This window comes from Syngnathus typhle, linkage group LG14 (assembly GCF_033458585.1).
Source record: "Syngnathus typhle isolate RoL2023-S1 ecotype Sweden linkage group LG14, RoL_Styp_1.0, whole genome shotgun sequence".
Lineage (NCBI taxonomy): Eukaryota > Metazoa > Chordata > Actinopteri > Syngnathiformes > Syngnathidae > Syngnathus > Syngnathus typhle.
In genome coordinates, this window is record NC_083751.1 from 3,068,976 (window position 1) to 3,095,047 (window position 26,072).

General features: G+C 45.7%; 3 protein-coding genes across 17 annotated transcripts; 1 reads left to right on the plus strand and 2 right to left on the minus strand.

Annotated features, from left to right (window-relative positions):
- Window positions 1–165: 165 nt before the first annotated feature.
- On the minus strand, window positions 166–12,618 carry kdr (kinase insert domain receptor (a type III receptor tyrosine kinase)). Of its 9 annotated transcripts, XM_061297232.1 has the most exons (34): window positions 12,382–12,618; window positions 11,794–11,887; window positions 11,514–11,716; window positions 11,317–11,438; window positions 11,078–11,246; window positions 10,826–10,965; window positions 10,540–10,723; window positions 10,358–10,478; window positions 10,128–10,294; window positions 9,893–10,049; window positions 8,993–9,113; window positions 8,806–8,917; window positions 8,395–8,742; window positions 8,001–8,147; window positions 7,803–7,934; window positions 6,685–6,791; window positions 6,229–6,364; window positions 5,945–6,049; window positions 5,774–5,887; window positions 5,605–5,693; window positions 5,393–5,537; window positions 5,233–5,324; window positions 5,031–5,153; window positions 4,843–4,954; window positions 4,649–4,748; window positions 4,465–4,570; window positions 4,252–4,376; window positions 4,091–4,166; window positions 3,882–3,955; window positions 3,200–3,768; window positions 2,649–2,790; window positions 2,265–2,334; window positions 1,588–1,641; window positions 166–525 (listed from the first exon to the last, which is right to left on the minus strand). In XM_061297232.1, exons 1-30 carry the CDS (start codon window positions 12,434–12,436, stop codon window positions 3,543–3,545), a joined length of 4,002 nt encoding a protein of 1,333 aa, XP_061153216.1. In that variant the 5' UTR covers window positions 12,437–12,618; the 3' UTR covers window positions 166–525; window positions 1,588–1,641; window positions 2,265–2,334; window positions 2,649–2,790; window positions 3,200–3,542. The 9 variants fall into 9 exon arrangements, with proteins under 9 accessions (XP_061153216.1, XP_061153213.1, XP_061153217.1 ...); XM_061297229.1 differs by lacking the exon at window positions 2,649–2,790; XM_061297233.1 differs by lacking the exon at window positions 1,588–1,641.
- A 347-nt stretch (window positions 12,619–12,965) lies between these two features.
- On the minus strand, window positions 12,966–19,242 carry exoc1 (exocyst complex component 1). Of its 4 annotated transcripts, XM_061297237.1 has the most exons (20): window positions 19,145–19,242; window positions 18,569–18,700; window positions 18,354–18,484; window positions 18,122–18,281; window positions 17,238–17,425; window positions 16,919–17,146; window positions 16,703–16,835; window positions 16,511–16,620; window positions 16,215–16,283; window positions 15,798–15,947; window positions 15,573–15,681; window positions 15,256–15,300; window positions 14,978–15,141; window positions 14,806–14,919; window positions 14,544–14,623; window positions 14,233–14,461; window positions 13,924–14,107; window positions 13,666–13,865; window positions 13,405–13,599; window positions 12,966–13,312 (listed from the first exon to the last, which is right to left on the minus strand). In XM_061297237.1, exons 2-20 carry the CDS (start codon window positions 18,690–18,692, stop codon window positions 13,160–13,162), a joined length of 2,766 nt encoding a protein of 921 aa, XP_061153221.1. In that variant the 5' UTR covers window positions 18,693–18,700; window positions 19,145–19,242; the 3' UTR covers window positions 12,966–13,159. The 4 variants fall into 4 exon arrangements, with proteins under 4 accessions (XP_061153221.1, XP_061153223.1, XP_061153222.1 ...); XM_061297239.1 differs by lacking the exon at window positions 16,215–16,283; XM_061297238.1 differs by lacking the exon at window positions 15,256–15,300.
- Window positions 19,243–20,341: 1,099 nt separating this feature from the next.
- nmu (neuromedin U) lies at window positions 20,342–25,235 on the plus strand. Of its 4 annotated transcripts, none has more exons than XM_061297715.1 (10): window positions 20,342–20,469; window positions 22,805–22,890; window positions 22,988–23,134; window positions 24,084–24,139; window positions 24,211–24,252; window positions 24,420–24,473; window positions 24,563–24,592; window positions 24,740–24,814; window positions 24,907–24,960; window positions 25,032–25,235. In XM_061297715.1, the coding sequence occupies exons 3-10, from the start codon at window positions 23,002–23,004 to the stop codon at window positions 25,065–25,067; spliced, it is 480 nt and encodes a 159-aa protein (XP_061153699.1). In that variant the 5' UTR covers window positions 20,342–20,469; window positions 22,805–22,890; window positions 22,988–23,001; the 3' UTR covers window positions 25,068–25,235. The 4 variants fall into 4 exon arrangements, with proteins under 4 accessions (XP_061153699.1, XP_061153696.1, XP_061153695.1 ...); XM_061297712.1 differs by having other exon boundaries at window positions 22,991–23,134; XM_061297711.1 differs by having other exon boundaries at window positions 22,805–23,134.
- The last annotated feature ends 837 nt before the right edge of the window (window positions 25,236–26,072 follow it).

Genomic DNA, 26,072 nt, shown 5'->3' on the forward strand with positions numbered 1-26,072 from the left:
TAGGATAATATGGAGTGAAATATTGCTAACTAATGTAATAACGTACCTAATAAAAAAAAAAAACTCAGAAAGTGTTCTTGTTTTTCTCTATATGCGTTTGCTCATTCAATTCACATGAAGGCCTGAACATAAAACTTGTAATACAGAGATTAAAAACAAACTGTACATATTTTTCTTGGCCTTTAAAAAGAGGCGGAGCTTCAGGTCACTGAGGCATATCGCTGCTCGCCTCAATCCATCACCCACATGTCTCCATCCCTGTGACAGGCTAACATCATCTTTGAGTCAGAGCAACTCCATCAGTCATCCGTCATGATGTTTGTGGCGGAACAAAGCCAGTCCATCACTCAGTTGAAGGGAGATACGGACGTGAGGCATCCCGATGACAGATGACGGCGATGGCCCGTGTCTGGTGTCGCTTGTGCAAACCTGTAAGGCGAGACTCCTCTGTGATCAGCGCCTTTGCTCTTCTTTCAACCTTTATTTAGTTCTATGAAGACACATGGATGCTTGGTTTGAGTACACCTGCAGAATAAAAAAAATAGGCAATGTTTTGGGGTGAGTCATCAAACTGCCCAATAACAAAAACTCAGTTTTTTTTAATAATGTCAATGTTTATAATGTCAATGTTTTTATAATGTCAGAAAACAAAACTCTAGGAAATGTTTGTCACTGAACAACAGACACTTGGAAATGACTGTTTTTTTTTTTTGTGGATCTGCCCAAGGTAGACTTTCCTACCAAATTCCACTTTGCTACATGATTCTGCCGATAATGAGAGCTCGGCCCAGCTTCCAAGCCGTCACGTAACATGTTGGGGCTGGAATTGTACCACACTCACTGAACTATGGGGAGCATGCAAGGAATCTTGTGCAAGAGCACGTTCCTTGGCGGACACGGTCTACGTAACGCATGGGCACGGGCTACTGACTCTTGTACGTTTGTAGCGATATTGATGTTTTCAGGTGTTGCAGCCAAATTGCTTTGAATTGAATTTGGTCAAGACTTTCCCATGATGGTTTTCACCAGCTCATAAGAGGAAATGAATAAAGTGGGCCAACATTGTTTTAGCGCAGCGTAAACATGTGCAGCTGCATTGTCGTGTGTTTATATTGGACAGTTGGCTATTATTATGTGTGGGACAAAGCAGGAAGTGCTGCCGGTAACGTCCATTCACAAATTTTTTTGCTGGGGTCGAGCAGCTGTCAGGATGTCATGACCGCACTAAAAGGTTGCCGTACCGATTAACTTACATACAAAAAAAGATCTGAAGATATTGACCCTTCATTTTTATATTTTATATTAGAGAATTGTGCAAATCTGTCCAATAGCTTTGTGAGATTAGGGATGTCACAAAAACCGTCTGACCTTCTGACAGACTTTCTGGATGGGCCTGTGCAAGCGGCATTTACATGACAACCTGAGATAAGGCAGCCAGGGAGTTTATCTGCAGGGTGTCTGTCAATCAAATCACTGTACGTGCATGTGTGTAGGTGCTCTTGTCTCTTTATCGACATTTGGCACAACCCTTCAGATTGAGGGATGTGGTTTGTGTGTGTATGAGCGTGTGTGTGTGCTCTTGCCTACCATAGGTTCTTTCTCTGCTCGTATGGCACAACCTCAACTGTCAATAGCCTAATGCTAATGTAAAACAAGAAAAAAACATTTTTGGCATGTACATATAGGTATTTTTTTCCCCAAGATTTGGAAATATAGTTTCATAATAATCATGCAATCAGGTTGTCAGTGTGTTCTTATTTTTCATCTTGATGATGCTCAACTTTTGGCAACTTACCTCATTTGCATACATTTCATCTGCTCTTGTTTTTCTATATGAATGTGTCACAATGAATTTTGTGTGAGCTCATGTGCATGTCGCGTGGCAGTGAATAAACAAAGGAGACAACCCTCCCCTATCAGACGGCGTTGATAGACAGCGCTTTTTTTTTTTCTCAGGGAATATCAGACGTCCTGTTTGCAATATCCAGATTCATTATCGCTCTTTTCAATCTTATTTATTAAACAAGGCGTCTGACAGCTGCAGACGTGTGCGTGCGGGTGTGTGTGTTCAGATATGTCAGTGATGTGATCAGGCAGGTGAGTTGGAAAGGTGCACTGCGTGATCATGCAAGATATTCAAAACGGGGCGGTGTCCGTAAAATGATTATAAGGCAACATACCTGAGTAAATTACCCATAATTATTAATCTTTCATGCATACAGAGAAGTAAAGTCAAATGCTTCCGTTTACACCACAAATGGTACCTCAATTACTTTTGAAGATATGTGACCAGAAATGAACCGTCTCCACTTTGCTCCAGAACGCCATCCATGTCTGTATTTAGTAAAAACAGAGAAGTCCGTTTTCTCGCTCAGTTCAGGACAATTTCATCTCCATACGTTTGAAGAAGCCCAACTTATTTGTTTAACGACAGCGACACCTGCTGGACTGAGAGGGTCTTTACACCTCAAGCTCCTACGTCACATATGACCGCCACTTGCAGACCGGCCATGCGTATCCAGTGATCCCTTGCTACTTCGCGTTTCGTTTATCGCGGCTTGACTACATCGCGGATTTTTTTTTTCCAAATTAAAAAACAATTTAAAAGTCAAAATAAAACTTCTAAATTGAGGAAAGATGTGTCTAACCTTTAGAACGGTGCAGTATTGCTTCAAATGTTCGTTTACATTCCTTTAGAAGTCCGTTTTCGCGATTGCGAATTAGCATCGTTCTGCTAACTCGTTAGCCTGCCCAGTACTTCTTGTTGGTGACCGTACTTCGCGGATTTCACTTATCACAGGTATATTTAAAGAGAGAAAGAGGGAGGGAGATGGAGAGAGACAGAGCGAGAAGATCATTGACAGCCCCTCGTACGATAACGAGCTATAATTAGCAGCGTTTCTTTTCTGAGATGGCAGACAAAACACATTAGTAGTACGTTCCCACGCGCCTTCGTCACTCGTCACCCACTCAGACGCTGAGAGGCGACGTCAACGCTCATTCTTACAAGACAAGGCTTAAGCTATTATACGTTTGCATTATGCATCCTGTTTTTGGTTCAAAGCAGCCATTTTGGGTGTTTGTTGACAAACCCATTGCACGGAATGGTAAAATGACACTGAAGTTGAAAGAATCTACATGAAAGTACTTTTTATATTTATTAGTGGGGAATTCCGAAAGATTTTAGAAAATTACTTACGTGAATCCTTTAGCTAGCATAGGTTACATACTGTAATACGGGTACAAATAAGAGACTGTACACAAAGAAGAAATGAGAACTGCCTCCTCTGGCACACAAAAACATTCCGCCGCATGACGCCACAATCTCAAAATTCCCAGCGGCGTTTCCGGCCGGACAGGAAGCGAGTCCTACTGTTAACTCGCTGAGTAAACATGATAACCGTGGATGGTTTACAGCCACTCGTCAGTCAACCTTCATTTTTCTTCCGGTTGATTTATGACGCCAACAACAACAGCGCTGCAGCTCTACACATTGTTCAACAATTTAAAAAAACAAAATGTACAAGCAGAGGGTTCCGGGGTCAGACGGGCGGCGTGCTGTAACGGATCTCCGCGCCAAATTTGGGCACAGGAGGCGCAGGTGGAGTCTTCTGCTTTTTTAGGAGCATGCTGTGCTTGACGATGGCCTCCTCGTTGGCGTAGATGGGCGCGTCGGCGTCGTCCGAGTGGTAGCCCGACTGGTAGCCGCTCGTCTGGTTGGACGACTCGGACGCCAGCGATTCTTTGCTTTTGCAGCGCATGAGCCGGCTGATGGGGGTAGATCACATGACAATCGTCGTTTATTGTAGGGGATGCGAAACTATTAACAGTTGCGCAATAGCGTGGTAGTACTTTCGCTCAATGTCGAGTGGCGTGCTTACCTCAAGTTGGGCGTCATCGAGAGCTGCGGACTCGAACCCATCGCTTCCTCAGGTGAACAGTCCATGCGACCCTCCTAAAGTATACGAAAAAAATAGCAATATAATATAAAAAATAGTCTGAATATTACAACTTTATTCTAATAAAATTCTGATATTCCAGAAATTCTTACATTATTTTGTTAGTATTTATCGTATTGACTATTTCTCACCATGACGCTGCTGTGCTCCACAGGCACGTCATCAAACGTCTTCACGCTGAGCCTCCGGCTGCACATTTCGCCCTGCCTGCACCCCGACAACACATTCAAATGTCAGCGGATGAGCTCACGTACCAGGAACGTAAAATTTCGAGTATACATATCACGCAGACCCGAGAGCCAGAGCGTTGTCATAGTGCGGGTGAACTTCCAGGATGTCTCTGCTCTGAGGCTTGGCGTAAGACAGAGCTCCCGCCACGTCGCCTTCTGCCGTCAGGGGGATGTAGTCCTTGCCGTCCTGGAGGAGACGGCGCCAGTTTTCATGTTAGGCTATTTCTTTTCTCGGGAGACTCTAAGCTTATATGCGAAAGGGCGAATGTTGCAACCTGATGAGCGCTGGCCTGCAGCAAATTGCCCAGATGCTCCACCAGTTCCGCAAAGGTAGGCCTGTCCGTGGGACGGTCCAGCCAGCAGTCCAACATGGTTTGGTATCTGTCAAAATAATTGGTTATGGAGGGCTCAGAGTGACGATATATCCGATCAAGTCTCAAGGATCTCCTTGTCACTCACATCTCTGAGGTGGCGTACTCTGGTGGTCTCATCCTGGTGCCTTCTTTAAGCCGTCGGCAGAAAGTCTCGTCGATGCACACGCCAGGATAGGGAGATGCTCCTGGAGATGGGACAAAAGTGTTTTTTGCGGGAATAGCAAAACAAAGACTAGCCTGTGCAGATTTAGACTCTGCCATTTAACCGAGTTAGTTTACCCAGCGAAAAGATCTCCCAGAGAAGGACCCCGAAGGACCAGACATCACTTTGGGTGGTGTACACCCGGTCGAAGATGGTCTCTGGCGCCATCCACTTCAAAGGAAGCCGTGCCTACGGGGAAAACCAGACGTGCGCTGTTTTTGCCACGCTCGTGACTCGTCTCACATGCAAGCTCGAGGGAACTCACATCTCCCTTGCGAACGTAATCCGGGTCCTTGTAGACATCCCTGGCCAGACCAAAGTCGCAGATCTTAACCACGTTGTTCTCCGAGAGCAGGATGTTCCTGGCGGCCAGATCTCTGTGGATGCACTGAAAGCGCATCAACGCGGTTAACGTCCACGTGGAGGGAATCTGTTTGGATCTCCGTGTTCTCGGATTGTGATTTCACCTTGCGAGAGGACAGGAACTCCATTCCTTTGGCCACCTGGAAACTGTAGCAGATCAGGTCCTCCATGGTCAGGTGGTCGTCGTCTGTGCTCTCTGTAACGCATGGCGGGTTGTTAGGAACGACAGAGGTGGAGGAGAAGATCAAACTGGGATTTAAGTACCATCCTGGGGAGTCAGGTGGCTGCCTGAAGCTCTGTAGGCAGTCCCGGTGCAGATGTCCAGCTGAGCGATCTTCCCCAGGCCGAGATCACCTTCGGTCACGTCAACTTCTGCGGACGTCCATCTTTGGCTGTCTGTTCTCTTTCTCTGAGGAGGTCAGAAGAACAAAAATGAAGATCTAGTCGCTATCCTGTGCCATCTTTGAGCCATCTACCTTATACGGGCTGTATTCTCCACGTTTGCTCTTCAAGTAACTGGAGAGGTTTCCGTGTTTGCAGTACTCCACGATGACCATGAGAGGGCCTAAAGTGGCATTGAATGAAACGTCATTGGGTCACAAGTTATTCTCATGGGGAAGGGGTTGGGGGGGGTCGAGCACTCACCGCCAGGCTTCGTGCAGGCTCCCAGAAGGTTGACCACATTCAGGTGATGTCCGATGTGGATGAGGATCTTCAATTCTGACATCAAAGCTCGGAACTCGCTGGACGTGGCTCCCTCTGCCACACCAGAACGTTTGACCTCTCTCTTCTATAGAAGTATGGATCATAACTCACCTTTAAGCATCTTAACGGCCACGGTGGTGCAGGTGGCGATTTTCTCGATCCCGAAGGCGGCGGCTTCCACAACCTGACCGAAAGCGCCTCGTCCCAGCGGGTCACCTTTAAACGATGTTCATCTGATTGTTTGACTGATGCTGCGTTTAACGATACTCGGAAATATCACACTTAGAGCTTAGCAGTAGACACGAAATATGGCTCATGAATTATTTGACATTACTAACTGGAAACGAATTTAAAAATCATAGCTGGGAACCCAAAGTGCTGTATTCTTCATGTACCGAGCTTCAGCCTGTCCCGAGGGAATTCCCACTTGTTTGCGTCGTAAGTGAGCCGCTCGCACTGCTCGTCCATGGGCACGTCCTCCGAGTCCAGGATCATGGAGAGGTAGCCCGTCTTGAGATCGCCACGGTTGGCCTGAAACGGTTTGCATGACAGAGCGGTATTGTTGGTGGGTTTACAGTGAAGCTCCCTCCAGTGAAAAGGGGCCCAATGGGTGTACGTGACTTCTGAGGGTAGAAAATGACCTCGCTGCTCTTGGACACAAAAGACAGCGGTCGCTTCTAATCAGTCATACTTGTCGTGTACGTGTGTGTGTGTTTCACAAGTGTTTATGTGCTGGAAATTGAATGAATCGTGTGTGAGAACATTGCAATCGTGTCTAAGCTTTTGTGAGGAAATAAAAGGTGTGTTCAGCGAAGAATATTTCTGTAGCCTTTTTCGGGGGAAATTCTTACTCGTTTTCTCCTGCGAAAGACAAAGACGAGCAGTAGCCATAAAAACATGGCGAAGACCACTGAGCCGATGGGAACGATCAGCTCCACGTTGGTTTTTTCCTCCGCGTCTGAAAGTAGCACAATCACAAAAATGCACAAAATGGAGGGGTGGAATGACCCAAGTCTAAAAGTCGGACTTCCCAAAAATCCCCCCCCCCCCATAAAATACAGAGGGATTCATCACCCCAATGAGAATGAAGGGACGGTTCAATTTGTGTTTGGCTCGTGCATGCATTAGTGTCAGAAATATTTCATGTGGTCATCATAACACGTTTTCGTTTGCCAAAGTCAATTGTACAAAGAGTTCTCTCTGTCTCTTGTGCACGCGTGCTAATTTGTGGCGTCGAGCTCATTAGCAGAGGCGCCGCCCCTTGTTCGAAGAAGGTCCACATTCTGCTGGCAGGGCCCGGGTCACGTAGACGGCTTTGTCTCCCGGTGGTCGCCTCGGACAAGAGAACCGAAGCCAGGCTGAGTAGAACCCCCCCCCCAAAAAAAAACACCACAACTCTTTGTCCTCTATAGTCGTCCCATTGTTTTGGATTTAGAAACTCCCAGGAGGTTTGAGTACACAAATGGAGCTAGCTTCCTGTCATGAGGAAGTTCCCCTCCTTTCAAATGTTTGATATTAAATAACAAAAAAAATAAAATTAGCATTGAGGTTAAATATAAATGAGATTACTTTAGCCAGGAAGATTCAGGCTGAACAATACGTTAATGTCAACAAACAGGAAATGGCGCTTCCCGTTCTGAAATACTGGAGATAAAATTCCGCCTCGAAGCTGTGCATGAGATTAAAAAATACCACATCATAGCAGAACAAATATATAAACAAGCCATTTTAGTCATGTTGAATCTTATAAACATGATTTCCAAGTAGACGTTTGCTCTGACCAATCAGAGGACGGCTAAATGATGACATCATCAACTCTAAGAGTAAAATAGGCCAGCACTACTGATTTGGAAGGTTCTGGGCAGATTCAATTGACATGACTACTCTGAGTAGAACACCCCCAAATATTAAGCATAAATTGGAAGCAGCCAATTAGCTATGCTAATGGATAAGCTAGCTCCAGACTGACCTTCCGTAGTCAACACGGCCTGCGAGGTGTCGCATCCGCGGCTGTTGCAAGCAGAGCAGCTGTACAAGCCGCCATCCTCCTTCTTGACACGCTGGATGGTGAGCAGCTGACCACGCCGACTCAGGATCACACCTGAAAAGGAGTCACGAGGGTATTGGAGAAAGACCGACGTCGGTTGAAATAGAACGCACGTCTTACCGGAGCCTTCAACCACAGTCTGGTTGTTTTTGGTCCACACCACCGTCGGGTCGGGCGTGCCGGCGGCGGCGCACAGGAGCGAGACAGTGGCGCTCACGTTGACTTTTTGGTCGGTGAGGTTGTTGAGGATCCTCGGCGCCTCCAGACCTGCAATAATAAGTAATAAACGGACGTCCCAAAGCGTTGTAATTGCCTATAGATGCCACAGGAGGGCGACAAAGCCTATTTATCTTTTAGATAAGATTATGGCGTGACAAAATGCTCGCTTAATAGCTGCTAACATGATTTCGGTCATATTTTCGGACATTTAGAATTTTTGGGTCGCTTTTTCGGCTGAAGTTCATACTTCTAGTTCGGGTAATAAAAATGCAGCAAATTCAAAGTGTTATTCCACCTTTGAGTGACAGGTGGCGCAGCAGACAAGTCCTCTCCCTGGTCTTGAGGCTCTCCACCTGGCAGGCGTACAGGCCCTCGTCCCGTCGGGAAGCACTGGGCAGCAATAGCTCCAAACTCACGTTGGCGCCGCCCTCGCCATTGGACGTGTCGAGGCGCAGCAACGGCGTTGGCGGCAGCGCCAACGAGCGGCACGGTTGCGCGGCCGCCGCCCGCTCCCACCCGGAGCTGTTAGAAACGCGGAACCAGGCCAGGTTGCCGTATATCAGCCCGTCGACCTTGCAGCGGAGAGACACGTGCTCCTCCTCCAGAGGTTGGTCGGACGGAGACATGCTCAGCTCCAGGCCGCCTTCAGACACAAGTGGCAGAGTTAAAGCCTACATTTGCATCGTGCGTAGAAGAGCATCCTCACGTGTCACGTGGAAGAAAATAACGCGGGAATCCTTTCCCACTTTGTTGGCGGCCGTGCATCGGTACAGGGCGTCGACTTTGGCTTTGTGGAACTTCAAGGAGCTCACCATTTTCTGTCAGGCAGAAAAAAACAAACCCGTTTTTTGTTTTCCTGGGCAGTGTAGCGCAAAATAAGCGTTTGAATGTACCTTCTGGCCATGATCCACATCAGTGGAGATCTGCTCCACACGGTTGTGCGCCGTGCCGTTATGGATGTCACGCCAAGCTTTGCAGTAGACTATTTGCTCCTCAGATTTGGACAGTCCCGGCCTGTGTGACCAAAAAAAAAACCAAATAAAAGTAGGTGAAGCATTACAACAGAAACTGTCCAAATAAGCAGCAGAGGCAAAAAGATGACGGAATATTACACCCAACAAACATTGTGCAAGAATTGAAGCTAATAAAAAGATGAGGAAATTTCACAAAAAATAAAATAATTAACTAAAACCAGGTCAAATGGCCCAAAGTCGGACCAAAACCTGACAAATGTGCCAAAACACAGTTTTACAAAAAAAACAAAACAAATATTAAAATTGACCAAAAAAGCTGGTGGAAAAACTAAAACTAAAAATACTGTATAATATTGAATCTGACAAAACTGATAGTCATGGACAAAAACACCCCCAAAATAACCTGACAAATTCAGACAAAACTTTGATTAAAAAAAAAAAAAAAAAGGAAAATTCCCTCAACGTGTCAAAAACATCTCCAAAAAGTCAGCACAGCACAGCTTCCCTTGTTTTGCTACGCTGCATTTTGAGCTTCAATAAAACCGACTTCTCAAGGACGACCGAAAAAGACAGATGGGACCACAACAGGAAAGCTAACGCGGGACCGATACGAGGAAGCGGCGGGATGTGCGGACAGCAGATAAGGAACCCGCTCCGTGCCCTTCTTCAGGCTCTTGTGTAATCGCTTTGTCTCAAAATGGACACTGTGTGGTCCTCCAAGTCGCATCTGGTCATTGTCTCCACCTGTGTTTTGTCAACATTCCCTTTCCCGGTGGCGGAAACATTTACTGAACTTCTACTGAAGTTCTTCAAACTCACACAAAAGCCTCGGGACAGTTGTCGGTGGACATCCACTGCCACTGGATGTACGTGGGTGTGGGAAAACCTCGGGCGGTGCATCGGAGCGTCGGGGTGCTGCCGTACAAAAAAACGTCCGTGTCCATCGCCACTTCCTTCTCAATGATATGAGGAGGAACTAAAATGGGAGAAAACGACAATTATCAACACTGCGGGCCCACGGTCGGAATGACTGCAGCTTCTGATAAAAACGTGCCATTAACCAGAAGCTGGAAAGATCGCCTTTGCTCATCTTTGGTGACTTTGTTGCTGAGGACGATAGTGTAGTTCCCCATGTCGGTTTCGGTGACGGCGCGGAAGATGAGGGCGTCGCTTCTCTGCTTGATCCGGTGGACTTCCTTCAGGGGGAGGCCATTCTTTAACCTGCAGTGAAAAACATCAGCTTCTGGATTGACCTCGAAAACAGAAAACCGAGTCTCCACTTACCATTTAAAGCTCGGTTCAGGATAGGCTGTGTAGCGAACGGGTATGGTGGTGGATGACAAGCCTCCCATGTTCACCTCCCATACTTTGGTCCAAGGCTCCTTTATGTCAATGAACGGCTTTTCTGGAAACGGTCCCAAAATTCAGCCAGGGGAATCGTTTGGATTCGTTTTGAACAAACGTACCGTAAACCTTGAGGAAGGCTGTGACGCTTTTGTCCATGGCTCCACTGGAGGCCGTGCAGGTGTATTCGCCGGTGTGTTCCACCGTCACGTTGTCCACCACCAGCGTGTTGGATAACTCCAGAGAGTCCCACAGCTTCTTCTTGTACGGCGTCATGTGAGCCGCCCTCGAACTATTGCCCGCTATCTGAAGATGAGAATCCAGGTGGCGATTACATGGCCATCCAGATGACAAAGCTAACATTAGCGGCTAACTTACGAGCCACTAGCTGGAATAAAAATTGCTCACCAGAGGCTGGCCGGCGTGCGTCCAGTTGAACTCGATGCCCACGTTGAGTTCAGTGTACGCGGTACAGCTGAGCGCCAGACGCTCACCGACGGACAGCCTGACTTGCGCGGGGGTCAGAATGAGGTCGTAAATCTTGTATCCTGCGGAAAAGGGCGGACGGGTGTTTAGGGTGGGGGGGTGGGGGTTTACGCACGGACGGCTGTCCCGCTTCCATTGTTCTCCCGAGACTTGTTAGATGTTTCTGTTTCTCACCCACGACAGCCACCACGTAGAGGGGGGACTTGAAGGTCTCGTCGCCGATGCGGGTCTGGCAGGACACCACGCCGGCGTAGCTGATTAGATGACTAGGGATGGTGAAGCCGGTTCTGGCGTCCCACAGGGAGTCTTTCCCGTCTGGATGGAACTCTTTGTTTGGATACTTCTGACAGACAGGGAGGTGTTGAGTTTGAACAGTGAATAGACCTTGAGCTAGAAGGTCAAAAGAAACTTACAGTATGAAGCGTCACGTTGAGGTTCTCCAGAGATCCTCGGCACGGTATGACCACCCGCTCACCTTCCCGGATGAACACCACCTCGTATTCCTTCTCGGACGGAACAAACGGCACCTTGTCATCTGCAACCACAAACGACTTGTCACAAAAAAATCGCCTTCAATTACGCCGGGGTCATCTCGAACCGAAGACCGCACCACGGACAAAAACGTGAACCGCCGCTGATGTCTTGCTGCCTTCCGTTTTGAGATTGCGGTAGGAGCACCGGTATTGTCCCGTTTCGTTGACGGTGGCGTTGGTGATCCGCAGCTCCGTGCAAAAGAGGCCCGACCCGCTACAGTCGCTGATGGAAAAGCGAGCGCTGGTGGGAGGGGTGGTCCAACGCAGGTACTGCCGGCCTCTGCGGAAAGTCCATACGGTTTCATAAGGCGGCTTTCAGTGGCGTGAAACTGGAGGGGCTTTAAAGGGCAGACGTACCTGCACGTGAGCTCCAGGTTGTCGGATTTGTTCATCCGATGGACGCCGTTGATGTTCAGCAACGGTGGGTCGGACGTGAAGCGCAGCTCGATAGCTTTACGCGGACAAAGTAGGAGGAGTTAGTACAATGAATAGTAGTTGCCAAAATTGAAATGGGAGGCGGCCATTTTGGTTTGAGGCCGACACGTTGGGTCCGTGTCTCATCGATTTGTCTTTATAGTGCTTGAAAGATTACAAATATTCCTTTCAGCAATTACCACAACTAATCAACCAAGCCACAAGTTTTAAGTAGACATTTTTGGGCGCCTACATCCCAGAGTGGCAACAAAATGGCGGATCTGTGTCAAAACAGGAAGCCGGGAAAGATGGGCCGGGTCAGGCTCAATAGGCTCGAGCCCTAGCACGGCCTAGGTGGAGTTCCTGTTTCAGAGGATACGGGCTGACCCCCACCCAGCCCACGTCAGCAGACATTGTGTGGAAAAAAAACAAGTCACACAATGGAAGCTTACGCAAACTATTTGACATTTAAAACAGACTCATTTCTAAATCCCATTAAAACAAGACCCAATAAGAATGAAATGGCCTTACCAGCACCATAGCAAAGTTCCAAACTAAAAACAACAATAAAAAGTGCCCGAGCCATTTGCCCATAAATGGACTCCAGGAATAATTCGGGAAAAAAAAATCGATGGAAGCAAATAAACGAATCCTTTCAAAAGCGATCCATGGAAGCGGTGTGCTGAAGAACCGGCGGCCAAAGCTCAGCTGCAGGTCCCCCTTGGAGGTGGATGTGCTTCTGAGAGGGGCAGAGGGAAGGCACACTGGAGCTGGCCAGCCTGCAGGGGAGGAGCATCCCAGGCTGAGTGGACAGACACCATGACTTTACTTTGATCTGCTGCCGATATAAAATACCTGGCCGACATGGATAAATAAAGGTTAACTAGCTAAATAGACAAACTGGATTATTATTACCTTTCCTTTTCAATCATAAAACCAGCAATATTAAATTAGACAGAGTAGCTATATCAGATACTTATGCCAGCCAACAACCTGCAAATATTAACACGTGTCGTAATCAGTAACCCAAGAATATGACGCATTTCATTTATTTGAAAGGAAAATATTTTTTGTCAGGTTATTGGATTTAAAAAGAAAAAAAAATGGAAAGATAATTTGATGACTACACTTTTATTAAGAGCATGGAGCAAAGAAATCAATTGAAAGAATAAAGTGAAGGTCAGCGTAGTAACCTTATAATTAGCACATTTGCCTTGCAGTTCTAAAGTTCACCTCCGGGCCGGATGAATCGACACATTTTTTGCATGTTTATCCAGAGTGTGTCAGTAGTGAGTCACCGTCAGCAGGTCTAATGGGACTGAGCAATGCTGGAGAAATACTCCAGCATGTCCTGGATGGTAAACTCCATGGTGATTCCGGAACCGGGGTAACATCTGCCGATCAAGTCTTCAAAGTGTTTATACTGCCGGATGAACTCGTCTTGCGTGGAGTGCCAAACCACCTGGGGCGAGCGCAAACCAGGGAGGAAACGTTTAGAAAATAAAAGAGACGGGGGAAAAAAATGAATTCCATTTTCATTGGAATTAATCCCACCTGTAGCAGGCTTTCTTCTTCGCACAAGTGTTTGTCCACCTTCTTGTAGAGGTTATCCAGTCCCTTCTTGACCTCTTTTCCGGGGTACTCTTTGATGACCTTGCGGAGCTCCTGCTTGTTAAAGGCCAGCTGATAGCTCACCTCCTCCTCGCGGATCCCTTGGGCCACGCGGGCTTCCACGCCTTCGAAGAAATGCTGCAACACAGCCATGATGATGATGATGATGATCAACAGACTTTTTTTTTTTTTTTTTTGCCTTACGTTGAGCTTTTCCAGAGGTTGTCCCAGAGAGTTGATAACGTAGGACTGCAGGTGGTCTGTGTATTTGTGCTTGGCCTCGCGCCTCTCGGTATCCAGGCAGGAGATCTTCAGCCGAGACAGCGTGGAGAAGATGTGGTGGAAGTTCTCCATCATCACCACGTCCCGCGGCGTCTTCTGGCTCTCGTTGGCCACTTTTTCCACTGAGGAAGACGGGGCGTTCGTCAGATCTTGGGATTAAGTGTCAAAATGACGACTCACCGTTCATGAAGACGGCCCTGATGAGCTTGACGTAAGCTTTGTCCAGGTCCCCGCGACGTTCCGCGTTTCGGAAGATGGTCTCGGCCAACTCGGCAAACTCTTCAAAGCCCGTGACGAAAGGTAGGATGCCAACTTTGCTCTTCTTGGAAATTTTCACTTCCTCCATCTGTCTGATCTGGCCGGACTGCGAGGAGGAAAGTGGATAGAAAAAGTCGACACACCCCTGTTCAAATTCGGACTTTTTTGAAATCGAAAAAGAACGAGACCAAGGTGAGTCATTTCAAAACCCCGATCCGACACAATACTCACAATGCATTTGTCAAAGTTTCTCTTGACCGTGACCAGCACGTTTCCCAGCGTGGTGCTGAGAAAAGACGCCGGGTCGACGTTTTCCGCCGTCCACACGTGGTGGCTCATCTTCACCAGCATGTACAGCGAGTGGAAGCTGTCGATCTTGTCGCCTAGAGCGATGAGGCTGTTGAGCTCCGTCTCGATGCTCTGGAAGACTTTATTCATCATCAGCCGGACCATGTCTTTGCTTCGCAGCGGAGGAAGACGGAGAAAAGAGGTGGGATGGTGTGAAGATAATTGACGTCAATGAAAACAACGTGAGGACTCACTCTGATGACAAGGAGTGTCTGTGTTCCGCCTGGGGAGGCATTCTTGATTGCGCGCCGCCATCCGACTCCCTGGCCTCTTGCTGCCGAAAGCGATGGAAATAAAAAAACATAACTCTTGCCACGCAATTCACGGCGTTTATGAGTCCGTTATTGCCAGGCAAGTTTGTTTTTTGGGGGAGAACTGAAAGCGTCGCCAGGAGATCTTTGAAAATGCGATAGCGCTTGATAAAAGTCTGACATTAACGGGAACAAGAAACTGCACCTGCGCCAGGGGAGGCGGGACGCTCAAGTTCTGCTGCAGCTTGAAGAACCTGCTGATGAAGTCTTGCTCGGCGAGGCAGAGAGGCTCCAGCTCACTGAGGACCTGCTCGAATATCTGCAAGCCAAACCGCTCCGGTTCGTTAAAACCCTTCGGTCCCGCCTCGGCGCCTCACCTTATCGAACTTGGTGCGGTCGGCCACGTCCAGGTCGGAGGCCGACATGTTGCCCATGTCCAGTAGCGAGGACGACTGCGAGCGCCGGCTGTTGGAGCCCTGCACGCTCAGCTTGTTCAGGCTGGAAGTGGAGCCCGTCAGCTTTCCCGAGCTGCCGTGAAGGCCTGCGTCGGACCGAGGGGAATTGAAGATAAGCGTCAAGGAGCGAGGATGTGAAGTATCAGAAGCGGGCAGAAAGCATTGCGGGCCGGGGGGAGGCTCTCTCTCTCCTCACTTACTTTCCGTCTCCTGTCTGAGCGCGCTCTCTTTCCGCGGAAGCGTGGCTGCAGCAGGTTAGCAAGGGCGGGCATCGAAGACACAAAGAGGTTAGGCTGAGAACATGCTGTTAAAGGCAAGCTGCAGAGAGGACAGACGGCAAGACCGCAAATCTCCCCCTCGGAGTGGTTCCGACGCACGGAAGGTGGAAAGCGGAACTGGCCGCTGAGATATGAAACGGATGGAGAAAGTAGCAGCCAAAACTACTTTTGTCGAAATGACGCTCACTCGGTCGAAACACAAAGGGGACGGATTGAAAGTGCTTCGTCGGCCATCTTACCAAACTTGCCCTTGGCCTCCTTGCTCGTTCCCGCCATCTTGATCTTTGCTATCTCAAAGAAGTCTTTGATTTCTCGTTCGTACAGTCGGCTCATGTAGTCCACGTAGGTCTGGAGAAAAAAGAAATAAATACGGACTGCAATTATGGGACTGCATACAAACAATGTGTCATTCCACGAGCTCAAGAGGGGCTCTCGGAGCGGAGAGGGCTGGCGAGAGGACTGACCCTGGACAGACCCTCGTACTTCTCCCGGTGAGTGATCTTCAGCCACTCCATGAGCTTGGCGTAGCGCAGCAGGTCCCGATGGAGGGGGCTGTGTTTGGGCAGGGTCAGCTCCATCGTGTGCTGGGACAGGGTGGAAGTCTGGTCGTGGCCCTAGATGGCACAAAAAGGAATATTAGGATCGTAAAAAACATTTTTCATAGCTACCTGACAGCACTTTACGACTTTTCCATCACAAACGGTTATTATTGTCATCTGCACTTCTCTTGCGTTACGCATGTTGGTTGCTTGTTAAGGATGTGAGTCCTTCAGCGGCAAAACAAAAGAGGTTCCTCTCCACTTTTTGATCACGGGAGGTTAGAGACAAATTCCATGCACAGGAGATAGTTGTGGGTGGAGGTGGGGGGGTTGTCTACTCACTGGAAGTGACAAACAGGAGGACCTATAGAAGTGAGGGATGGTCATTTTGAAGTGACTGAAGTGGTTGAACTGACAGAGACAGAAAGAGCAGAGTGGAATGATTCGAAAAGGGGGGGGGGGGGGGCAATCCACAAGAAGATGAGGAGGAAGGAAGTGAGGAGGTCCAGGAAAGAGCGACCGGAGAGCAAAACAGGAAGTCCACAGTCTTAAGCGGCAATAAGATCCAATGTCATTTCATGTCAACCAAATACTGTGAATGTTTCATTCTGCCAAGTTGCCATTTTAAAAAATATTACCTGGTGCACAAAGACGTTGTTGAGATGATTGGTGAGGCGGCGAGCGAACGTGTCCCTCAGCTCGGTGAAGAGGTCCTGCTGCTGCTTCACAGCCATCAGCTTGTCGTGACCTGTGGCGACAACGTTTCTTACATGACACACGGAGCGAGCCAACATGATTCACGGCCAGCAAAAAAAACCTAAAACAATTACCGGGCAGGAAGGCCACGTTCATGCATTGCAAAAGGGCTTCGGTGCCATTGATGCAAGCCTCGATGCCTTTTGGAGAACTTAGGTCGCCGTCTCGCAGGGCTCTGATGTGGCCCTTGGACAGGTCCATGTTGTGCTAGGCGGGGAAAGATGACACGGTCACTAGGCAACAAGGGCTGAAATAATCAGCGATTCCACAATCTTATCAACGTTCCTCACCACGAGGAACTGGATCTCATCCAGCAGCTTGCCGTTGTTGGTGTTGCTGATTTGGATGAGTCGGTTGCTCTGCGAGATCTGGTCCATCTGGTCCTTGACGCTCTGCAGCATCTCTTCGTAGCTGCTCAGCTTGCCCTCGATGGTGTCCACCTCGCCCAGCGCCTCGTCCAGCAGCTGCATCAGGATGTTGACCTGCTTCTCCGACGCCATGATGGACTGGATGTTGGCCTGCAAAGTCACAAATGAGGAGGACGGAGAGCAAAGTCATGTGATGTAGAGTATTACAAAGTGTAAAATTGCTCGGTCGAACGACACTCACCCCGTCGAGGACCTGCAGCTCCCTGGAGAGCCGCTCAGCAAAGGCCTCGGCGTTGGAGATGGCGTACTCGCACACCTCCATCATGCCCTCGATGTCCTGCTCCTCGCGGGTGCTCAGCTCCTGGTAGTCATCCAAAGCGTCCTCGTCGCCGCCGGCGACACTCTGGCTCTCGCCGCTGGGCACCGACTCTATTGACACACACAAACGTATAAATAAATAAATAAATGGAGGAGAACATTTGATGTTTTCTCTTCTGATCTACACACATTGGACTGACCGGTGAAGACATTGAGTGACAGGGAGTGGACATTTTCCGAGCTCATGAAAAGGTCAGTATCACAATGATGACTTTATAAAAACGCACCAAAATAGATTATAGTATTCATCTTAGTCGTGTCCTTTCTTGTTCCTTAGTACTTATCAGCTAAAGGAGATCTTAAAGGTCTACACGAAACATCATGAACACCAGAACTTTGGTTATATTAGGTTAGAAGAGAATTAATACACAAATACATTGGCGGCATGTTAAGGAGTTAATAATACATTTCAATTTGGTGGCATGATTATGGGAATGAGGAAAAAAAACGGCGGCCGGTGATGCCGTGAAGAATAATGGAAAGGGATTGTGAGAAAGGGAGGGATGGTGGGAAGGAGTTAAGTCCTACCAACCTTCCGCTTTAGGAAGTTCTGGCCAGAGAAAGTTGAAGAGTGAAAGAAGAAATTGAACACAGAAAGCCGTACCAGAAAGCAGAAAATACAGAGAAGGAGGATTGAGTAGTCACTCAACAAACATGCTTCCAAATAAAAACGCAGAGTCACAGCGTCGAGTCTGATTTTGAAAGATAAGACAAGCGGATGGGCGGGGGAGAAAAGAGTCGACGCACCTTCAAGCAGCTGAGAACTGACATTGACAAACTCCACCTTCTTCCTCAGGTAGCGTTGGTTCAGCTTCCATATGCACGAGATGAACGAGTTCTTCTCGGCCGTGCTGCTGGCTACCCAGCGGTAGACCTTCTCAAAGTGAAGGTCGAACTCGGGGTTTTCCTGGAGAAAATGAAAGACTGGTATCACGTTTGAGTTAAGGATAAAGATTAGGCGATCAAGTCTTCCCCAAACCTTGCTTGCATCTTTGGCGTCCACTTCGGTCAAATCGCGAAGTTCCCACGTCAGCTGTCGTTTGTAAAAGTCTCCTTTGTCGGATTTCTTCACCTTGACCACTTTGACCTGCACGGGCCGCTCGGTGGTGACTGGAACGAGAAGGAAAAAGGAAATTTCGTTCCCGTTCTCAATGTTTGCAGCGGAAGGTAAAGGACGATAAAATAAATGTCAACCTGTGGCACACAAAAAGCAGTTCTTCTTTTTCTTCCCCGCCTTGCAAACATTGACAATGCCCAGTAGACGCTCATCGTTGGGTGTGAAGATATCTCGCTGGAGGGCGTGCTTGATGGCCGTCATGGTGGATGCTGTCAAACACAGTATTTATGGGAAAATACATATTACAAAAAAAACAAGAAATACTCTGCCATTTCCATCATCAATATTGCAATTTAATATGCAATATTTTGGTCAAGGACATTTTATCGTGTTTTTTTAAACAACCATAGGCAATAGATTAATGAACAATATCAGGTTAAGTACACATAAATGCTGCGGTGTTTTACTTTAGTTTAATTTTTATTTTTTTTATTTTTTGTGGTTGACAAGAGGTGAGAACGTTGCTACTGATGACAGCATCCTCACTGACTCCAGCTAATGCTAGCTGGAACGCGCTAACGACAGCCGACATTACATCTAAACTTCACGGATATGATAAACACAACAAGCGTAACAACAATCCGCTACCGTCTCAAAATGGAGGGTTAAATAGCAAAGTGTAATAAATGAGAGACATGAAGGAAAGTCATTACATTGTTGGAGTTCAATCCACCACAGCGGTCGGTCCGCGAAGCCCCGCCCCTCTCACTTCCGGGTTGTGGAACAACATCACGTGATTGCCGACTTCAACATTTGCGCATGCGCCGTACACAGAGTTGGAAAATGACGTAGTTTTGATTATGATTTGTTGTTTCAACGTATCCATTTGTGCGTTGATTAGTTGCAAAACTAAAGAAAAGCCTTAACTGCCCTGTGGCATTAAATTTGATTTGCATGAATGTAAAAAAATTCAGTGCTACAAATTCGAATTCAAAATCCGATGGCACAGATAAACTTCCATACTCCCCCCCCCCCCCTCCCTTCCCCTGTCGTTGCAATTAATACTATTTATGTTATGATGCACAGACTGACACAGAATGCCATCCGACAGTGAGTCATATGATGTTTAATAAGTGATCTGCAGAAAATGCCTGGTGGTCCCATTTCCTTCCTAGGTGTTATTGTGAGGAGACGCTGCATTCCTCACCATAGTGAATGTCACTTGCATGACCTCATGTCTTTGTCATCATCGGTGTACCCCCGGGTGGTGTTTCCTATGATAAGATGACATTTTGAAATAAAGTACACTCATTAGTTTGCACAGGCACACCAAATCACATCAATCCCATGAAACTTGTTCAAGTTTGTTCACAAAATGCCCGTGAGAGAATTGGATCCAGCCTGAAATGCAATCATATAAATGAAGAAAGAAAACCTCTGACAGTACTACTTGTTATTTGGACCTAGAAAATTTGGTTGACAATTTAATTTGGACATGCTGGTTGCCATTTGGGAGTTTTGGGTAGTGCAGTAAATTTATTGTGGATTTTTTATTTTTTTTGTATCTTAGTTCTTGTGAGAAGATTAAAATATTGCCCTCTCCCAAAAAACAGAATAATAAAACTCCTACGCAATCAAAGCACAAATATTCTTTGTAGTATTTCACCTTTGGGAGGACACAATAAATGTGTGTTTGGGTCAACATGACAGCAAAATAATTCAGCAAGTGAACAAATGCACATGTCCGTTTTCTCCTCTTGTACTTTTTACGCAGTCATCATGACTCATTTACCCTGATGTGCGCTTCTGACACTTTCATTTGCTCAAAGTCAAAAGGTCAGCACTGACGTCAGCACTGACGACAGCACGGCCGGCGCAAAACACAACAAAAGTTCCAAATTGGCATGATTGTGAAAGCTCGTTGAGTTAGAGTATCGGTCAAAGCGCCACGGGTCCTGTGCTACTCGCGACACCGGGCGGGAGAGTTTGTTATTGAACGGACCGGGGAGGCCCCGAAAAGCGGTGGGATGAAACGCAGGTGAGTGGCAAACACAGGGGCTCCTCCGCCATAGCTGCAGGGCTCCATTTGACATTCACACTGCCGATGAGCGGCAGATAGCTTTTCTTATCACAGGCAGCTTGAAGTTTCTATCTGGATGGCATTTGATGCAGCTCTTTTAGGGGGGGCTGCAGTTTGCATCATCAGTCTCATCGATATGCACATGAATATATTTGTGTGTGCAAATTAAGCTTTAAATAGCTTTTTAGCTATTTTATGTCTGTGCGCCGACCTTGAGTGCCTTGAAAGGCGCTTTATAAATAAAATGTATTATTATTATTATTATTATTAAAACAACCAAGATTCAAGAACGAAAACACAACAAAATCATACTGGTCTTATATGTTTTCCCAAGATGGAACTCAGACACAGCAAATTCAATAAAACAGCAGGGGTCCCGAAATTGATCCCTGTGGAACACCGTATGAGAGTGGGGCAGAGTGGGACTCAGATCAACCAAGGCTAACAAAAGGTTCTTTCTGCCAAATTGGATCCAAACCATTCCAGAGCGCCTCTACTAACGAGCAAACGAGTCAAGTGAACAAAAGAGTTTTGCACTTGGAGGAGGTAATAAACAGAGCACCACTTGAAAGGAGTCCAAGCAGTGCATACCTTGGGCGACCCAAAAATCCTTCCTACTTTAGAGGGCTGTAATCAGCACGAACGTCCGACTTTGGTAACCCCACGGTGAGGCGAGGCCTCTGCTCATCCGCTGGCCAAATTGCATGTCAAAGAAGCGCAAGTACGTCGATCCGCCGGAGCCGAGCGAGCATGAGAGAACCTATTACGTTCTTTGCTTGTTAGGAGTTATGGGTTTAATCATGCGTGCCATTTTGCAATCATGTAATTTTCAAGCGTGTGACCTCGCAAAGAGTGCCTCTGCTTCGTCTGTGTAAAAAAGTGGAATACAGGGAAGAGTGATGTCATTGTGGATGTTTGTGAAGGAAATTCAGCAAGCAGAGGTAAAACTATCACGTGGTGCAGAAGGCTTTTTTTTTTTATACGGTATACTGTTATTATCCAAATAAAACATCTAAAACGTTTCCTCCAATTTATTCTTTTTTTTGTTTGCCAGACTAAATGTGTGCTTTTTTATTTTAATACAAGTAATTTTTTTTTTAGAGTATACTGTTATTATCCAAATAAAACATATAAAACGTTTACTCCAATTTATTCTTTTTTTGTGTGATTTTTCAGTTCAATGCAAGTCATATTTTTTTTACGCAGGCAAAAAAATATGAAATACAAAAATATGGTGGCAGTGAATGAAATTCTACTCACTTCACAATGAGCAGCAGGCGGCAGATAGTGAACAACTCAAAGGGCCTAGAGTGTCAATAATGTTGGGTTAGACCCACCGCATTAGTCAGTGTCCTAACTAAGCTCACGGTGATATGATATTGCACACGTGGTGAACATAAAATGAGTTATATATTCTAAATGAATTATGTGTGCTAATTACCTCGATAATACATGTGATGGAAATTCCACCATCAAAACAATTTCAATACATAAAATGAGTCAAACCTTAGTCGAACATTAGAGATGATTAAAGAAAGATTGAGCAGGGCTTCCCCATGAAATCCACAGAAGAGCATTTATTGCAGCATTTATTGCTGCACTGTGTCAGGAAGAAAGAGTTTTGCTCATTGTGTTGAATAATATTTTCTTCATCAACCGAGCGTGTTTGTTTTTGGAATGTGGGAAAAGTGATTTTTTTTTTTCATCGTTCATTCGGCGGGCGTCTGTTAGTGTCGATTGTCCCATAATGTGCTCCCACGGAGGCTTGAACGCAAACAAACCCTTCTTAGACAAGCGACGGGCAAGTCCCAGTCATAATCAAAATCAACTCCTTTCAAAGGTCGTGACATTTCGCTAGTGTCGGAGAAAGCCATACCGGAGGGAGCGTTGCCTCGCGATGAAGAAGCTGCGGCAGCTAATTCATTTGAATACGAGATTGATTACGCGCGAGCTTCACTGTTAAGATTTTTGATGGAAAGCAGGAAGAGGATGGATGAGTGTAGGAGGACGGACATGGGTGGGGACCACAGAAACTCCTTGGAATTGCCACTTGGTCTGACAATTAACGCATGATATTTTATTTATGACTTAAGCGTCTTAGAATTTCATTCAAGATCCAAGGCCGTTCCGGATGTAGCAAAGCAGCCCCAAAATATAAGTGAAAGAGCTAAAACGCTAAAAGAAAAAAAAAAATCACTACAGTAACAAAGTAATTGTACTCTGTTACTTCCCACCACTGGTATTTTGGGGTGCTCGAATCCATTCTCCAAAAAGTTTTGTTTTCGATGTGTAGCTATTGTTGTTTCCCGTGATGATATGATGGAGGGGTGTCCAATCCCAGCCTCATCCACGTGCGAGCCTCCTCCAGTGACGCAGAGAGTAAGTGAGCGACAGCCGCCTTCATATACTGTACTCCCGACTCCCCGTTCCAAAGTCGCTCAAGAGTCACACAGCGCAAATAACGGAATCCACGCAGCAGAAGAGGAAAACATGTACACCAAGCAGAAGAAGCGAGCAGCATCCTCCTCCTCCAGCAGCAGCTTGCCGAAGCTTAGTGGAAGAAGTGTGAGTGCTGTCGGCCTCACCGTCCTCCTGGTTCTCGCCATGGTTCCTCTCATACACAGTAAGATGGACTTTGAAACTATAAGAAACTTTTCTTTTGGTTGGTAAAGCTAAAATGATTATTTTCTAAAATGTAAATTTTTTTTTTGGTAAGATGTTACTTTTTGTTGCTCTTCCTAAATTCCTAAATTTATGTCGAAATATATTTTTTAAAAAATTAGAAATATCAAAATGTAAAAAATGTTTTTTTTAGTTCATGTAATCACTTTACTCATTTTTAATTATTAATTCATTTATTGATCCCTTAATTTCAGCACCCGTGTTTTTAACCTCATTGTGATTTAACACTGAATACTGAATGCTCATTAGTCTTTGATTGATGGGCATCCATCCATCCATCCATCCATCCATCCATCCATCCATCCATCCATCCATCCATCCATCCATCCACCCACTCATCCATCCACCCACTCATCCATCCACCCACTCATCCATCCATCCACCCACTCATCCATCCATCCACCCACTCATCCATCCATCCACCCACTCATCCATCCATCCACCCACTCATCCATCCATCCATCCATCCATCCATCCATCCATCCATCCATCCATCCATCCACCCACTCATCCATCCATCCATCCATCCATCCACCCATCCATCCATCCATCCATCCATCCATCCACCCATCCACCCATCCATCCATCCTCTCTGTGGCTCATTGGATTACGACTGATTAGCTCAGTGATGTTTAGCTTCAGCAGAATTTTGCCCCCTATGGAATAATGAACTAATGGTACATCAGCACGATAAGTGCATGTGTTCTAAGAAAAATACTTTACGCGACTAATGGGCAACTGGCGGCAAACGCGGATTGCGATCTCTAAAACGCACTTTCAACTCCGCTTTTACACAATTATTACGCTTCTACTGTCCATGTGAACAAGAGGTTGTTGAGCTTCTAGATGTATGTCTTTTGACTAAGTTGCCTATTTGTACGAAAAAAAAGGTGCTTCAATAGAACCTCTGCGAGCCACGGTCGACCCAAGTCAGCTTCTCAGCCAGGTAAGCAAGACCGCTTCGTTCTTCTCTCCTCCTGTTGTCCTTCTCATCCACTGTATGTCGAATCTCCACAGATAGACGCAGCCTGCTCCTCCTTCTTCTCTGCAGACTATCAGGTACCTTTGCAATTGATAAATACAGCATCAATCATCCAACAGATAACCTCATCCATCAGATAGCGAGAACTATTCATCCAACCATCAGCAACTTTTCATCCAACATCGTTTGAGTGGATCGAAATATCAATGCTTCAAATAAAACGAAAAGAAATCGTCTCTTGCAGGCATCTGACATCTTAGGGGAAATTTGCTTCTTGATGTTGGTCCAAAACTCCAAGGTAGAAAAAGAAATGTACATTACATCAAGTTATAATGAGAACATTTTTATACTGTGTATTAAAAAAAAGGTGATTATCTTTCTTCTCAGGAGCTCAAAGGACAAGAGAATAACAAAAAGGTAAGCACATTTCGCAACAGTGTGGTCCCAAAACCTGTAGAAAACACCCAATGGTATTTCCCAGTTTATTACAATCGATATACTTGTGTCAGATTTTTTTTTTTTAACTCACTCTCTCATGAAAGCTCCTGTTTTTGTGTCAAGCAGAGCTCGGCATTGCAGCCCCTCCTGCATTTGGTGACCCGTCTGCACACCCGGCAACAGCGAGGACTCTCAGTGCAGGTACGACTGCTAAGAAGAAAAAAAAAATATATATATTTTTTGCCTTTTTAAAAGTAGTCCCCAATCCACACATACTCTTGTGTCACTCACAGGCTAAGCTGGAAGGACCTGCTGGGATCCAAAGTCGAGGCTACTTCCTTTATCGGGTATGAGGAGGAATCCATCCAACAAAAAGATTCTGAAAAACTTTCTGATTTTTTCTTTTTTTCTTATGCAGCCTCGAAATGGAAGAAGAGAATTAGAATATGAGTAGCCAAAAGATAACAAATGATCACGTGAGCCGTCAAGTCGCTGCACGGGATCGAGTCGACAACATAATTTACTGAATGTAGTACAACAAGATGATCTTATGAAGAAAAAAATACTCCTTTATGTAAAATGTGTATATATATATATGTTCTTTGCATTAAAAGTGCGATCAGATATGCTTTTTATTTTTATTGTGACTTATAATATGGAATTATAATATATTAATATAAATCAGGGGGAAAACATAGAGCCAAAGCAGTCATTATTATAATTATATTAATGACTTGTTTTCTTATATGCTATTGGGCTAACAAGATTATTAAAATAAAAATGGTAAATTGTCATACATTTTGTATGACTACACAGTAAAATAAAAATATACTTTTTTGCATTTCAAATTTTATTTTATGATTAAAATATTTTCACAAATTTGCCCTATGACTCGTTATCTGAAATTTATTTTGAATATTAAAATATATATATATATTGTAAGTCCACTTTCAACCGCTAAATGTCGCCGTTATCCAACAATTACAGTCCAGGCAACCACAACGCCACGCACGATGAGGGATTAGAAAAATAATACTAGTACATTAATAAAAAAAATGATGGAAAAAGAAATGCAGTTTACAATAAAACATACTTTGACCAAATTCGGATGCGTGATCAAATAAACACCACCAGCTTCCTCGGTTTGAGGGACATGGTAACTTTATTTGAAGCTTGATGGAGAAGCTGTACGCTTTGTTTTTTTTTTTAAACTGCAGGATGAGATAACCAGAAGTAGTAGCACGAAAAACCATAAAGAAGATGGTGGATATGAGGACTGTTATTAATTTTACCCATAAATATACATACATACATATATACATACATATATATATATATATATACATATATACATACATATATATATACATATATACATACATATATATATATATATACATATATACATACATATATATACACATATATACATACATATATATATATACATATATATATA